This window comes from Drosophila busckii, chromosome 3R (assembly GCF_011750605.1).
Source record: "Drosophila busckii strain San Diego stock center, stock number 13000-0081.31 chromosome 3R, ASM1175060v1, whole genome shotgun sequence".
NCBI lineage: Eukaryota > Metazoa > Arthropoda > Insecta > Diptera > Drosophilidae > Drosophila > Drosophila busckii.
In genome coordinates this window covers 919,092-936,621 of record NC_046607.1, presented here as the reverse complement: position 1 = coordinate 936,621, position 17,530 = coordinate 919,092, and the positions used below count along the sequence as shown (strand labels likewise).

At 40.9% G+C, this 17,530-nt stretch overlaps 1 protein-coding gene across 1 annotated transcript in view; it reads left to right on the top strand.

Moving 5' to 3' along the window:
* The first annotated feature begins 3,163 nt into the window (after window positions 1–3,163).
* LOC108603738 (putative uncharacterized protein DDB_G0277255) overlaps window positions 3,164–17,530 on the top strand; it is a 29,795-nt gene continuing 15,428 nt past the window's right edge. Inside the window, exon 1 of the mRNA XM_033294230.1 lies at window positions 3,164–4,290. Within this exon, the coding sequence (XP_033150121.1) occupies window positions 3,164–4,290 (1,127 nt within the window). The remainder of the gene's footprint in view (window positions 4,291–17,530) is intronic.

Here is a 17,530-nt window from a genome sequence, read left to right as displayed (position 1 = left end):
TGTTAGGACAAGCTAATAATATAAGAACACGTTGTGTTGTTGACTTTGAATTACAACTCGTGCCGGCTTTCGTGTAACTCGCTTGGATTTCATCACGAGCGCATCGCTGGTTACCCTGCAGTTTCAGAGACTAGTCAAAACATAGCGATATCACCAGTGCACATTGTTCAGCTCTTATTGCGATGGGTTGTCTTTGGAATAGGACTTCTCCGCCGTCCTTATATCCATGTGAACTAATAATTTTATTTTTTTTTTCAACCCATCCAAGAAACATGGAATATGCAGTTTACACATAAGACAGGAAATGATAATATTGCAGTTAATATAAATTCTCGTCTCATAATCAGTTTAAATTTGTAGTTCAAGCAAAAACCGCAGGGCTTACTGTGGCACACCCACACACATACACAAGCATGTGAGCGCGCGCTCTCAGACATGCACACACACAGACACACAGACACAGCTACAGCTACAGATGTAAACACAAGGTGCGCTTAGCAGCTCTTTTGGACGCTCTCTAACAGTTTATTTCTGTCTCTCGTGCAAAGCGCAACGTTGAAGCGGACGGCTCGTAGCGTCGCTCGGTCGGTTGGTCTCGTTATTCGTGTGTGTGTGTGTGTCGGTGTTTTCGTGTTTTTTTGGTTGACAAATGCAAATGCCATAATAATACGGTGTAATATATGCATTTTGATAAATTTTCTACAATTTGAAGCAAGAATTTTCCAATTTAAAAATAACTTGCAACCGTGAGTGCTTGCATAAGATCTTTAAAGTGTGTGAGCTGCAGCGGGCTAAAATAAGTATGTGTGTGTGTGTGTATGAGCTTGTGACTGTGGGTCTCAGCTTTGGCGACTGCAGCCTTAATTGAATTAAAAAAAAATGCTGAACTTATTACAAGTAGCAAGTCTCAAAAGAGAACTTCAAGTCGAATTTGAATTTTATTTAATTTAAACTGTTGTGCTTGCTGTCGCTTAACTTGTTAATCGCTGTTGAAATGTTTGTTTTTTGGGTTAAAGTTCTAATAGTGCAATTTCAATCAATTAGGCACAGATTCATGCATATTTATTGACGATATTTCCATGTATGTTTCAGTTATTAGCTTTGTTTACAATAAACAGTTTTTCATAACTGCGCACATTAGCATATTTAATCAAAACAGTTTTTGTTTTTGTGTTTGCGGCGTAACACGGTGGGAAGAAATACTGAAGCTATAAAAAAGAAGCTTAAATCGTTGTTATTAAAGTTCCCAGCATAAGATTTTTCCTGAAACTACAGCTTAAATGCTTCATTAGGCAGCAATTTATTCTAAACACATTGTTGGGGGGTTTTTTATGCGCCTGTTAGCTTAATTAAGCTTTCTAACACGAAAGTCAATTATGAGCGCTCGATACGCCCGCAATAAACTCGAAAGTCATATAACACTTTCCAAACAGAAACAACGGAAAACAAGAACAGCAACAACAATTACTATTAAATTTAAAAATCAATTAAAGAACTAAACAGGCTTATTGTACAATTTGATTAAGTTAAGACCACAACCCTTTCACTTGATATATAATCCGCAGAGAATCCAAAGTGCAGCAAGAGCAACAGCCACAGCAACAGCAACAAGCAAAAACAAGTTTTAATAAGCCAATAAACCAATAACCAATAAACTAAACAAAATACAACAAACACAAAGCAAAAACAACAAAAACAAGCCAACTAGGCCCGTTAGTGCGCCGTCGTGGCCCATATTCAAAATAGATCAGCAGCAGCAGCAGCAGCAGTCGCAGTCGCAGTCGCAGTCAGAGCATCAGCAACCGTTGCTGTCAAAATGCAGAGAGCAGCCGCCGCAGCAGCAACAGTTGCCGCCTGAGAACACGCTAGCAGACTAGGCTATAAACGAGTCCAAAAACGTTTCCAGTTTTGCGCGTTATTGTAATAATAATATAATAAACGAAAAAAAAACAGCGCACTGCATCGCAGTGAGTTGAGTTGAGTCCTGTGGCTCGTGTGTGTCTGCGCTCCCCGATAGATATAGGAAGTGCCTACATTTTGGTCTTTTGAGCTCCGCATTGCGACTCGTGCGTCGCCATGGCTAATCCTCGAGCTAAATATGAGGCGCGGCGAACGGTATGGCTCGTCACTGGGTTGCAGTTAGCGCGCAGTGTAGCCCGCAGGTCAACTTCGGTAGCCGCGGCGACAGCACCTCGCGCGCACGCGACGCCGCTGCTGGATGAGTAGCTAATGAAGCGCAGTGCTAGTTTGTCCGCGCGAGCTTCTTTCCACCTCAGCGATCTCCTACCGGAAAACGGTTTAGTGCACGTGTTTGGATCGCGCGTCTAGTCATTGCTCGGGACGCAAGTTCGATTATGTGTATGTCCAGCGCCTCTATGGCTCTCTGCGGAAGAAGCCAGGCACAGGCGAGTGCGACGGGCATGGCGCTGACGCTTCGCAACTCGCGCTGGCCTTGACTGCGATGAATCGGTGTGCTGCGCTAGTGCTCGCCAGCAGCCCAGTCTTGCTTCCAGCAAGACAGCCGCACAATTCGTGTGCTGTGGCGCGCTCCATTGTATGGGGTGCGCAAGGCTGGATGTGCCCAATAGCCAATGTCGGCTGCATGGCTGCTTGGCCTGCGCTCTGTGCGTCCGCTCGGTAGTCTACTGTCATCGCGCGCATTCGTCTGGGTGTACGCGTCCAGCCTTCTGCGCTCTCAGATCTCGGAGAATAGAGCTCAGGCGGTATTTGACTTATTTAATCTCACAGTCTTTTTTTTTTTTTTTTCTTTTCATTTTGGCACCATAGCTGGGTGTACGCACGCGCCGCTCGACTCCTCTGCCTCCCCGCCGTGTCTCCATTAGCTCAGCGTCAGTATCCAACGTCGTTTTGGGGCCAAATGCTTATGGAAGGCTGTATGGTGGCGCTGCATTCACGTTGGGCTTCTTTGTATCCAGTGGCTTGGCGTTGGACATGGCGTGCTTGCGGCGTGGCTTGTGTGGTGCGACGCGCCCGCCAAGTCTGGAGGGGCGTGGTCCTTAAGCGGTGTCATGCATGATGCTGTGCTGGCGTGATTGTATTGTTTCTAGCCCTCTGATGGTTTCGTAGTGCCAGTCAAGGCCGAATTTTGGACGATTAAGACGCGCGATCTACGGACGGGCTCTACTCCGGGTCCGACTGGTGCATGAGTGCCGGTTTGGATTGCCCTTGGTTGCGCGCGGGTCTGCAGCCCACCACACAGCCACTGCCCAAGCCGCGCAAGATTGTCCAGCTGCCAGTGGCCACCTTGGATATGGACGATGAGAGCCCAACGATGAATGCAGCGCCACCAGTGACGCCTTCCATAAGCATTTTTAGGCGCTCCAAAACGACGTTGGATAGTCCGCTGAGCAATGGATGCAGCGGCGGTGGAGGCAGTGGAGGCGGCGGCGGCGGTGGCGGTAGCTATCTCAGCGGGAAGACTGTGGAGATTAAAAATAATCTTAAGAATGCCGCCGAGCGTCTATTCTCCGAGATCATCATAAGCCAATCGCAGAAGCAAGCAGCAGCGGACACCACAATTATAACCAAGCATGAGCGCGCCATACAGCATCAGGCGCTGCTGGAGCAGGAGCTGGCACAGCAGCAACATCATCGCCAGCAATTGGAGCGTGCGCGTGCCCGTGCGCGTCCTTCTCCAGCTGAGCAGGTGACCATACAAGCGGCGGGGAATTGCACGCGGATCAACATCAAACCGGTTTCGGTGAGCGCTGGGAACACGCCGGAGAAGAAGCATGCCTTTCATGAGCTGCTCATCTCAGAGCTGGCGGCCATGCGCAATCGCTCCTGCTCGCTGGAGCAGCTGCCCACCAGCAAGTCCCTGGCGACGCCCAGCAAGACTTTAACGCGTCAGCGCTACAACTCGATTGATGATGCTGACACCGAGGATGTGGATGCGGATAATGTGGAGGATGCAGATGGTGATGGTGATGAGGAGGACACCCTGACTTATGCCATCAACAAAACGCTTAAGGAGCACAGCAATGCGAATGGCAGCAGCACGCCACGCAAGCGTTGCCCCTCGGGCTGCTCCTCGGACTCCTCGCCCTACGGCACGGAGCGCTCGCAGCGCATACGCACCTCGGACTGGATCGAGGTGGGCGACAACGGCAAGCAGGTCACGCTGACCAGCTGTCACATCAGTCTCGAGGACTCGGGCATGGAGGATGAGGAGCGTCTTGACGATATGTCCTCCTCGGGCGTGGGCGACAGCTGGGACAGCGTCAAGGAGGCCGAGCACGAGAAGCGTTCACGCAACGTCAACGTCAAGCGGTGAGTCAGACAGTAAAGATTATACAATCTGATATATTGCACACTATATATGCATTCTGAATTAAGTGGGTGGGTTTCTATATAAGATAAGTACTTTAAAAAATATTTTATGTGATAATTATTGTGAATATTCCGCTGAATCACACACACAATGGGGAATTTAAATGCCAGAGGCCAGTTTTTGTATTTTTGTTTTAATAAAGTTTGTTAGTGAATTTTGCTAAACTGGTTTGACGTTTGACCACAATATAAATAAAAAAAAGTGTTAAAACAAGAATCTAACTAACTGCAAATATGACACATATATTTGTATGTATATTTAGTACAAAATGTTGCTACATTTACTTTTTAATGTTCGTTTTAATATTAAGTAATAAAGCCGAAAAAAATTATTAATATTTGGTTGAAAAATAATAGTTGAATAGTGTATCCAAAAGTGTAAAAACCAAAATGAAAAGCAGATAAAATTGTTTAGTATTTTCTAAATGTCTAAATAATTTCTGTTTTTGTCAGCTCCGACATATTTGAAATGGGAACGGAACGTGTTTTTGCTTGAACAGAATTTGTAAAAATTCTAAGCTCTTAACTTATAAATAAATAAAAATATATATACATATGTATTTACGATTTCAATTAGCATTGACTTCGTGACTTTCTTGTATTTTTACAGTTATTGTTTAAAAAAAAAATTGTTTGATTGCGAGTATTTTTGATTGCAAGCAACGTGACTTTTGAAAAACTCATGTCTATCAGTGACAAGAAGAAAACAAATAATTAACAAAAGAAAAGACAAGCAAGGCAAACGCAAACGCAAACGCAAACACAAACACAAAAGAAAATTTCGGTTAAGGGTAGCTGTCAATTATTTAAGTAGTTGCAGTTCCTGGAAATCCACATTAGCTGTCAAATGCCATAAAATCTGTTGACAGACAAAGGGCAACAGGACCGACCGCACGTGTGTCCTGGCCTTAGACTAATCCACCATTGTCAGCGTCATTTTGCTTAATTAGTTGTGGTTGAGGCTGAGCTCATAAAAATGTTTTTGCCAATTGAAGAGCAAATAGCAGAAAAATCAATAAAAACACAATTTAAAAGGGGGGAGAAAAGGTTCGATGCGATAAGATAAGTTATCTGTTGTCGGATATAAAAAGATGCACAGTTATAGATATGCATTGTGCCCTTTATGTGTGTGTGTGTGTGCGTACCTGATAGGTGCAGCGAAAACTGCTTGCAAATTCCCAACATGTGTAATTTTATTTATGCGCTTACCGCAATTATTTCAACGAGTTTCACTGAGCTTTTTGCCTGACACGCTTTACATGCCCAGGGCGGGCAACCACTCGTATCTCACACAAAGCTACCATATACGCTTATAAATATGTATGTATGTGTACCATAACTGAATGTGTGTGTGTGTGTGTGTGTGTGCGGCCCATTGTTTTGTCTTTGGCTGCTCATGCAAATTGCTGCCAACTTGATGATGTTCTCTGCAGCGTTAGATGCGCCTGCCTGGTTTATTTTAGAGTTTCCTCTCACTTTCTGTCTCTCTCCCTCTAGCGCTCTTAGTGTGGCTTTTGTTTTTAGTTGTTGTAGTTTTTGATAAATTATTGCTGACACCATTTCAATGGTGTGGCACGTTGCATGTGTGCGCAGTACGCTTGATTGCAGTTGCTGCAACATCTTGCAATATTTACAGCCCAGACGCTGCCAGTTAGCGTCTACTTATGAGTGCGCGCTCTCGGCTTGATTATTATTTCAACAAAAATTGAAAACTTGTTTTAAGCGTTTCTAACTGCGCAAATAGCGAATAGCGCGGCCAATGTGTGAATTTAAAAGCACGCGCTTCAAAACCTAATTACAAAGCACACTTCTTCTTCTTCTTCTTCTTCGCAGTGCCAAGCGGCAACCTCAACTCGCCATCAGCTGCGCTCAATACTGCTGATTAACGTGACTCACATTGTTTGGCATTTGTGCGATCACACGCACACACATATGTACAAAACTCAATATAAATGCAAATATACGTAGTACCTGCATACGAATGCACGTAAAACGCTCTCACATGCTCACAAGCTTGTGAAACTCAACGAAGCGTAACGTAACGTCTTCCAGAGAGTTTGTTTCTATGCTAAGTCTGTCTTGGCTGTCGGCGCTCTCGCTCTCGCTCAGTCGCAGTCAACGTCTCAGTCGCTTGCTCTTCCCATTTGATTAGTCATACACTTTACGTGCTTGCAATCGAGCCAAGCCGCTAGTTTATACTTAGTAGCTTCCCAAGCACACACATACATACAAGTACACACACACACACACACACACACACACACACACACACATGTGATCGATTCGCTGTTGGCAATTATGTTGCATCAATTTTTAGCATAGTCATAAAAGCAGTGGGCATCATCTAGAGAAAGCTGTGAAAATCTTGCTCATTATTATAGAACCAGCTAATAAGTCAGCTGCTCAATTTTGCTCAGATCTTCAAGTCTCAAGCTTCAAGCTGAGTAATTCTCGAATCACACAGTGCTGTTAATTCTGTTAAAGTGCAATGTGCTGTTTAGTCAGCAGTTTAAATATAAATTTATTTAACAACACGGCAAGTAGCGTATAATAGACAAATTTCAATTTAGTTACAAATCAAAATGTTTGCTATGCAAAGCCCTTTGTTTGCTCTAATTGATTTGTTAACGAAACCTATTCGTAGATAACAATGCCCTGAACATTTTGCTATTGCCCAAGACTTCGGAAAGCCGCAACTCGCATGAAAACCAATTATCCGTCTACACATATTTAATCAATTTGCAGTGGCCACAAAAAATACAAAATAGGAAAAACTTTTGCTGTGCTGTTTAACGTAGAAATTGTCTAGCCCAGAAAGAAAACTGATTAAGCTGTTAAGTTTTCAAGCGCAGACTAACGAGCTTTTGATTAAATGATAGACTGTCTGTCTGACAGTTTTGTTTTGCTCTTTATATAAATTTGTTTTTTAAAGTTTTAGAGTTGCTTTGATGCAGTTGCTGCTTGCATTTGGTAAATAAACTCTTTATGGGAACATGTGCGAGTGCTTTAGAGCAATTCTATGATTAGATTTCACTTTACATTTCACTTTGGCTTGCCCAATAAGTGCAACTCATCTCTCTCTGTCTCTCTCTCTCTCTCTCTCTCTCTCTCTCTCTCTCTCTCTCTCTCTCGGTCATTGGCATTTAAACTCGCCTACAAACATGCGAGTACACTAGTAGTTTAGTTTTCTGTTTTTCTTGAATTCATTTCATTTGGCAATTGATGGGCTGCTGTTGTTGTTAGTCTTGGATTTTCACTTGCCCATTAAGGCCAAAAGACAACAAAAAACAACAACCAACGTGAAAATGTTTGTGAATTCAATCATAAATTTCTGTGCCAGCGATAACAATGCTGTAATTTGGCTTGCAGTTTGTTTATCTATGAGCTGCAATTGCAGTTTGGAAACTTTGAGCCGACAAACGGTTCGAGCCGTCCCCTTTAATTGAAGTGCCTTTTGTAGCAATTCATTGCACTCTTACTGCAGATACATAAGTATGAATGTATGGAGATGTCGATTAACAAACTGAATTCGTGTAAATAATTAAAGCATACATAGTGTTGATATATATTCACAGTCGATCTGGTCATGGCTGTAATTATAGGCGCAACGCAAGCTCCAACATTTTTATTATGTTGCGGAGGATGTGGCAGCAACAGCAACAGCAACAACAACAACTGAAACCACAACAGACAATGCTATAAAATATAATCCAATTTGCAACGCAAGTCCATAAGCAAGCCAAGACAGCAAGTTTTCTATTTATTTATTACAATTTGCAAATTTCCTTTTAGTTTATTTGTTTTTTTTTTTATTTGTTACTGTTGGAAGGAAACAGCTAATGCGCAAAAAAATGAAAGAAATGAAATGAATGAATTAAAATCAAACAACAGTCGGCAATGGACACAAGTTGTCGCGGCTCAGCTCGTTGCAACATGCCGGTGACGCTTTATGACTTGTAAATATATTATTATGCCAATAATACAATTTATCATATATATATATATGTGCATATATGCACACACTATAAGATATAAACACGTAAACAGCTCTCGCTTGTCGGACGCAGCATTTCCTATGTTGACTGGGGTAAAAAAATGCAAATTGTAAATTGCATCTTATAGATGCAGATTGCTTATGTGCACAAATGCACAGTTACACACACACACACATATAAAGCTAAGCAGTTGGCAGCATGGATTATAAAATAAATTCAATCAAAGCGAAAGCAATTGCAACACTACTCGCTACTGCCAGCTGTAACAACATTAACAACAACAACAATAACAACAACAACAGCAGCAGCTACAACAATGCGGTCACCCCAGACTTTGCCCACCGTCTGTATTTTCATATTATTATTGTTTGTTGTTGTAACTTTAGTTTAATTTAATTGCATAACTGTGCAACAGTTGTCCGTTCGTTAAGAATTACAAAACATTTCCGCCGCTAAAGAACACATGACATTCAGAATAAACATTTATTGCTCTTTGTTGCTGGGAAATTGCTGCATTCAACTTTTACTTTTCCACAGCTGCTGGCTGCATGAAAAACAAACATTTTCAAATTTACAAGAAATTGCAGCAAGCATTTTGATATGCCTCAAAGCCATGCCATGCTCGCGTTATTTGCTATAATTTTAGCTAAAAGTCTTAATTTACATGCGCCAAGCAATGCAAAATTTACTTTGAAATGCGCTGCGCCTGCGCAGGCGAGTGGGAGAGACAGAGAGCGCAACTGATTGTGAGCAGGAGGAGAGTGGGAGAGCGGGAGGCCTGAACAGGCCTGAACTGGCCTGAACAGGCCTGGCACTCTAATAGACATTTGCAAATGATTATTAAAAACGTAGCGAAAACTTTGTGTGCTGTAATAGACTCGCTGACGAAAACAACAACAACAACAACAACAACAACAACAACAACAACAACAACGGGAAAGGCAACTGCAACTTCAAGTTGCAGCGTTGAGACGCTCAATTTTCAAGCATAATTTTCTGGGAATTGCAACAGCAGACAGCAACAGCAACATAAATGTGGCTTGTGGCAGTGGCTACAAATGCAACAACAACAGCATTAACAACAAATACACTGCTTTAGTTTTTATTGTTTGCGCTTTTAATGTTTACTATTTGGAAATTCTAATAATCAACCAGCTCAGCCGGAAATAGCTAAACAATAAACAACACTGTGACAATATCTATGGGTCTGCATTTGTTGCTCGTTTTTGCAACATCCATTTGTTCATAGATATGCTAGGCTGATGATGATTGATGATTGATTCAAATATTTGGCTTGAAGGAAATTTTGCTTGCTGTGATTAGTTTGACCTTCAGTTGGCTAGGATTAGTCTTAACTGATTTCTGCGAATGTCGAATCATTATCCAAAGCCCACAATTGAAAACTTAATGCATAAGAATTTAATTTAATGATCGGCAAAGCCATCAAAATTACAAATACAATTTGGCATAGAGACCTATAATTCTCAGACGCCCACTTCCAAAGGTTTTCCACGCACACACACACACACACACAAAGACACACATGTGTGTGTCTTTAAAGCAAAACAATGCTTTAGCTAGACGAGTCACGAGCAGAAATCCAATGTGAATCCAAGTTTAGACTAATAATACAGAAATTATAAAATCACGCAAAGCAATCATAAATTATAAGCACTGGAGTTGGCACTGCCAAGTAGAAACGTCCCAAAAACTTAGACTATGATGTGCGTCAGTCTTACAGTCTTTCAATCATTCATTCAGTCAGTCAGTCAGTCAGTCAGTCAGTCAGTTGGGCCGCAGCATTGTAATTATGTTGAGTGCCACTCGCTGCCAAAGATACACATGCCCAGATACGTTTGCCGCGAGTGTGAGAACCGTTAAAGCATGGCAAACCGACTTTAACTGAACAATTGACAAACTGACGCAGTGGCGAACTGACTGACTGACTGTCAGCCAGACAAGTGGTAAGTGGTAAGTCTTAGTAGATGATGCGACAGAAATGCAGGTAGCTCTGGCTCTTTAGCAGCCAAAAAGTAACTCGCAATACGCTTGGAAGTAGCACAAAGTGCGCAGCTAGCTCAAGCTACAAAACCGTCTACAGTTACTTGGCCAAAAGTACGCTTTAGACAAAAGTCGTGTCAGCTTGCTTTGAACTTTGAGAACCGTCGCGACTTGTCCCTCATAATCATCATACGAGTAATTGCTAGGCATCTTGACACTTTGCTGTAACTGATTGTAACTCGAATTGGATTCTACTCGAAGCTGGCTGACATGCAGACAGACAGACAGACAGAAGCTGCCTGCTCTGGTTCGAGTTGTCTCTTGACTTGTTGTCTTGTTGTTGCTGCCAAACGGTACTTTGCTCTCTGTTCTTGGCAAACAAAATATTTCTTGGTTTTCTTTAGCTCAAGACAAATATTTGGGCTTTGTATTAACTTTGGGTCAAGGGTGTGTAACTTTCTATATAAACTTTGCGCTTTTGACTTAGAACGTTTGACTTTTAAACAAATTGCTTTCAATTCTACTGCTGTTACTGCTGCTAATTTTCGCTTGTTTGTTTATTAATAATTTATGTGTGTGCTTTGCATATTCTTAGTTTGCTTAACGGCCAACGATTGTTTTCCCATGCCGACAAACTGCAAAGCCAAGCGTTTCTTTTATTTATTTTTCTTGTTTGTTTTTTGGCACATAACTTCCCGAATTTCTATTAATTAAGTGTCTTTGGTCTAATTTTATGCAAAGTCATCAACGTGAGAAACAGCAAACAACAAAATAAAGAAAATAATAAAATCAATGAAAGCAGCTAAAAGCAAAACAAAAGCTAAAATACTCGTATTGGCCAGCACCAGCCGCAGCAGCAGCAGCAGCAGCCGTTAGATGCGGAAAAATTGTTTGCGTCTGTTGACTGTTGGCGACCTGGAAGTGTATGTGGATCTGGACGCACATGCGCGTAGGCAGGCCAGGCCAACAGTCTGTCTGACTATTTGGCTTACATAAAGCCCACATGACGATACAATTTCGTATGTTGTTGTTACAATTTTTGCTGTGTGTTGCGTTAATTTATAACATTAGTTGCCCAAAAAACAGAAGAAAAAAATGAAGCGAAAATTGTATGAAAACTAAAGTTGCTTACGAAATGCTGCACAAGTTGTGACGCGCCAGCCATTACCACCACCACCACCACCAGCACCACTACTACTCGTACTACTACTTGGCTTCAAGTGTGGGCCATTGGAGCGCTGCCGCAGTCACGAGTCCGAGTCTCAGCTACCGGAAGCAATTCGCCACTTAATGCACTTGAGCTGAGTTTTGCGCTGAAAATTTAAATTTCAAATGATCGAATTTTGTGTTTTTTGTTTCGCTTTTGGCCAACTAAGTTAACCAGCTGTTGCTCCACTTGCTGCAGCTGCTGTAGTTGCTAGTTGGTTGCCTTATTTGCTATTTGCTACACTTTACGCACTAATCACGGCCTGATCCTGATCAGTCTTTAAATTTGGCGCATTTCTAACAAAAACTTGCCGCACTTGCAGAAACTTTTTCAATGTGATGCAAGTGTGTGGCGTAATTGAACTTTATGAGTTTGCTGTTGGCCCAAAAGCAGCAGCAGCTGCTGTTGCTTTGTATCTTTCGCTTTGCTTTTGCACAAATCGCTGCAGTCAAGTGCGTGTATTACTTAAATTTCCTGTACGTCTTGCCACTGGCCAAGTAGATTGGTTTCTATTTGTCTTTGTTGTTATTTTACGATTAATGCAAATGCGGAATTTTACTTAGAAATCTGTTGTTAGCTGCGATTGTGTAAGCAAAAGTTCAAAATTATTGCCTAGGAACTATTCAATCGAATGAGTGAATGAATCGAGTTTTAATTGCATTCAAAAAAAAACTTTATCTATTGCATTTGCTACCGAATTAAGTAATTGACATAATTCATAAATAAAATATGAACGGGAACTTATTTATCAAGTTCAGCTAGCAGAGCTTTGAAAACAAGGCCTGCATTTAATTATATTATATATGTATTTTGTATAAATTTTATATAGCGGCACTCGCTGTGCATAATCTATGTAAATATTTCAAACAATACGTACATTTGATATATTAGCTAGAGACTTTCGCTTTTGTCCACTCAAAAGCACCGGCCATCGGGCCATTGGCACTGGGTTTCTAAGCCACCGTTAAAATACTAAACCCAACGATGACAAGGTGCATAAATTAGTGAGACACCAACAGCAAAGTGCTATTCGCAAAGGTCTTGTTGGCTCAGCTTGTTTTGTTGGTTGGTTCTACTAATCAGAAAACCAAAATCAAATTTCGCTTTTCGTTGGACTCGAAAGAGAAACCCGAAACTAATCGCCTGAAAAATACACACACACACACACACACACACACGTGCAGGTCAGTAGACTTAACAGATATTTTTATATGGGTAACCAAACCGAGCCAGCTAGTAGTACATAAAATGAAATCATCTAACGCTCAGTTTCAGTTTATTTGCATAAGATGATTTAGTTTGCGAGTATTTGTGTAGAAATTTCACATATAGACTTGCGTGTGCGTATGTGTGCGTAGCTTAAGCAAATGAAAGCGAATGTGTGCGTGCGTGTGTGTGTGTGTTTGTGGAAAGGTGAGGGCGTTGCATGTACGAGAGAGGAACACAAGGCGACGTGTTTTGAGCCGTTTTATTTATGGCTAAGAAAGCGCAGGCAACAACTGTGGGCAACAACAACTGCGCTTGACCCTCTTTTTAGCTTAATGATTTTTATTTTATTGTTATATTTTTTGTCTGTTTGTGTTTTTTTTTGTGCCTTTTGTGTTTTGTTTTCGTTTAACGCACTTGTCCATTATGTGCAGCTTTTGTTGTGAGCAAGGTTGGCTGAAAATTGTCTACGAAAAGTTTGTAGTGCCCAACAATTATCAAGCGACTTCTCAGTTAATTAGCGCTGCATAGCTATAGCCATAGCCATAGCCATAGCTCTTAGCTCCCACAGCCCAACAATATACCGGAAAATTATGCCCCATTAGAGTGCGCCCCACAGCGTCAGCTGACACTGAAAGAGCTGAGATTATTTTTCTGGGTTTTTAGTTAATGCGGAGTGGAGAGTGGAGCAACAGACTTCTGTTTAATATGTGAGCGCTTGGGCTCATTAAAAGGCTGTAAGTTTGTTCTTCGCTGGGCTCTAAAAGAAATCAACTTTGCTTGCCAAAATAAAAGCTGCTTAAACATCATAAACGCTTTGCTAAAATAACAAAAAATCTTTCTGGGTCAACTATTGATATTATGATCACGTAGTTTATTTAGCGAGAAATCGCCCAGAGTCAGCACACCGACTGGCTAAAGAGCGTAGTGGCATGTAGCATGGCTGAAAAGGCATTTCAAGATTTATGACAACGACGACGTCGACGCTGCTGCATTCTTTCGAGCCGCAATGCATCCCGTTCATGCTCCCATTTGCCACCTGCACACACGAGTGCGACTGCCTGCACTATTTTTGTTGGCTCTGCGTAGTGCGTAGCGCCTCTATATATTTTTTGTCAAAGTTTATTTTTAACAGTTGCGCTCCCAATTTCGATTTTAGTCTCGGGGCAAGGGTAAGCATTGGCATCGGCATCGGCATCGGCATACCGCATACTATGCTATGTCTCAGTTTGTCGACACTCTGGGGGAGCATACAAATTTGACGGCATTTGTTCATCATTATGATGTTTTGAATTTTACTGAATGAGCAATGAGTTGTGCCAGAATTTATCTCAGCCAGTGTCGATTTGAGGTTTTACCCTTTCGGCTCAGTCAGCCAGTCAGCCAGCCAGCCAGCCAGTCAGCCAGGCAGGCAGTCGGATAAATATGATGATGTACTACATAGAGAAACAACGTGTTATTTTGTTATTAGTTCTATTTATAGCTGACGTATGGCTGTGTTTGTGCAGTACAGGGTGGCACTGCATCTATTTTTAAGGTGTGCCTGTATTCCTTTTGGAAATCGTTGTGCTCCAAAGTTTTGACTTGAATGGTGTGGAATATAAATATATTTATAATATTTTATATGCAAACTTTCTTGCACACACACGCTGTATTTGTTGTTTTATTTTTATTAAATCAATATACGCATTTCTTTGTATACACATACATATATATATATATATGTATATATATATATATATGTATATATTTTTATCTTTGTCTTTGAATCTTTCCAATTTTCTCAGCTGTTGCTCTGCACTTCCTATACACACATGCACAAATTATAGTATACGAGCGATAGATAGAATAGAGCTGGCATCTCTCGGAGAGACCGCAACGCAAAAAGTCGCCAACGTTTGACTTTTTAGTAGCACGCGAATTTCTCAACGCTATCAAAGGCGTACAGCAAAATAAAAACACACATCGCGATCGGAACAAAAGGCCCAAAAACTAAATTATATGTTTATAATTACCATACTGTTTGTAAAAATTATAATTTGTGAGTAGTACGCAGGCCTGAGCAGACGCAAACACAAATATTTAGACAGCTTTGCCAACAAACCAACCAACAGCCTCAATAAAAAATACAATATAATTGTGTTGTATATAATAAAAGAATTAAACAAATGTTGCTAATGTGTCTGCGCAAATCCGTGTAAAAATTCAAATTAACATTTAGTTGCGCTGTGCTTTCAATTAATAACAAAGGCAGCATCACGACTCGTGCGTCTGTATTCAAGTTTTTATAACAAATGTGCTTAGGCTATATATAAAATAAAGCTATTTGTGTGTATGCGACCTTAGTGCTTGTCTTGTTCTTGTTGTTGTTGTTGTTGTTGTTGTGCACGTGGAAATTATCACATAACTAAATATATATGTGTATGTATGTATATGAAACTCTTAGAACAAATGATCCCAAGTCCAATGCTTGCCTTAGCGGCAAAGTGTTAACTTTCTACAACTTTTTCTTTTGCTTTTAGTGTTACTACTTTATGCTGGGAATGTGTTTTGGTCACACACCCACTCTATTCAAACCTATACAAAACGCTACAGTTTTGGTCAAGTCTGTTTGGCATGCTTTATTTAGTTAATTAATTAAAATATTTAATGCACACTCACGTAGGTTGAAACTGCGAAAAGGCGTTGCTATTGCCATAAAAGCGTCCCAAGCTCTTTAATCAAAACAGCAATCTTTATTTAGAAAACACCCAACACACACACACACATACATATGCATATATATATTTATTTATATACTTGTAGAAACATAAATAAATAAATCAAGCTTAATATTTTGTCGTCGCCGCAGGCTAATGAACTTGCCTTTTTCTGTTTCTGTAACTGCAGCAAACGAGTTTGGCAATTAGTAAACCATATTCAAGGTACATTTTTGCCCTAATTCATAAGCGCATAAGTGTGCGTGCGTGTGTGTGTGTGGTTAATGGGAAGTGAAAAAAGCTGCCAAGGTTGCAATCGTATGCACTTGTTACATTGTGAGATGAAATTTCATATTAACTCAGCGCAAAGTTAACTGCAAATTGTTTGCCACTTCTGCTGAACAGATTTTTCCTTGTTAACATAGTTTCACTATATAAATTATTAAATCACTGTGATCCATCACTGTTTCGTTAAACATTAACCATTTTTTATAATCATATATTTATTTGTTTTTAATGCTTGAACGTTTTTTTGGTTTGTTTTTGTTCTTACGCTAAAGCAAAAGTCTCTTGCTGTTTATTGTTTATTGTTTTTTTTTTTGGCCATTTTAAATGCTTGAAACGTGCTAAGTATATATTTTGCACTTACTGGCGACAAGCTGGCAGATCAACAAAAAAAAAAAAATGAGTGTCAGCTTCGGCTTCAGATTGTTATTGTTCGATAGCAATGTCCGCTTTTGGCCCTCAAAAAGAATTACATGCCGTTAATAGTAAACATAGACTACAGTCTGCGTTCCTAGACCCTGTAAAAGAATATACAAACGGTCTCACAAAACTGAAGAAGCTAATTTTGTAGCTTAAATTATTGATTTATTTCTATTCGACCAATTCAAAATTGAACTGCAACATTACTATTGGCCATGCCAAATTTGACGATCAAAGATATGCTAGTCTAAGAGGTTGGAAAAATCAATGAGTTTATTATTTTCGGTTGTCTTTTTCAATATATAAAGAATTCTCGCGAGTGCCAGATAATTCTCCTTTGCGATCGTTCACTGTACTTACTTATTTCAAAAATGTATAATTTTTTTCTAAGCTTCAAAGCAGAGCATCAATTGCTCTGGCATCCAGCATTTAAAGTCTTTAAGCGATTATGGCTTCCTGTATGGCAGAACTTTTCAACATAAATAACGCCTGGCATGCTTCAGGTGAAATCGGGCATTCAACTACTTGTACTCGTACTCGGAGTACGTAGCCCGCGGATCGAGTGTATCTTTCGCAAATAGAGATACTCGACTGTTCACACAAATTAGCGATTGCTAAAGCTTACTCGTACCTGCTTACTGATTACACACACACACAGCGTATCTCAGCGCGGTCCGAGCAATTAGCCAAGTTAAATACATAATGCATTTGTCTGGCAACGCCAGCTTAGGCCTCACGCCTAGCTAAGCTACACTCACTGCTGACCAACGACTGTTTGTCCGTCTGTCTGTCTGTCTGTCTGCCCGTCTGCCTGCTTATGAAGCTACAGAGTGGCAGCCAAGCGTAGAGCTGGCCAAGACAATTGCAAATATTCGAAGCCGCAGCATGGCCGATAAATCTAAAGAAAAAAACGAGTAAAAACTCTGGCGAAAAATGATTGTTGCGGCTGCGCAAAAAGTTTATAAATATCGATTGAACTTTAAGTGCGGCTTTTGGTAGCGCTAGCGCCAATTGGCAGTTGATCTATGCGCTGCGCAGCGCTGCTTAAGACAGAGCCTAGCGTTTAACTGTTTAACCGTTAAACGAGATTATATTGTCTGTTTAGAGTTTAGCCGCCGCTTGGCCGCTTGCCTGCAGGCATTATATACATATAGCCCAGCAATTGGGTCAATTGTGAGCTGCATGGCTAGCAAACAGAAACGTTTTGTGCATGGACAATGCGCTTCTAACAAAAGACTATCGACTAGGCTTTATGGACGCAACGGGCCTTCAAGTTGTGTTTGCTTGACACTCTCAACAGTCTGCGCATTTTATAGCATTTCTATAGCTAAATTAGCTGAAAGCATTTCAAACGCTACCAATAACAA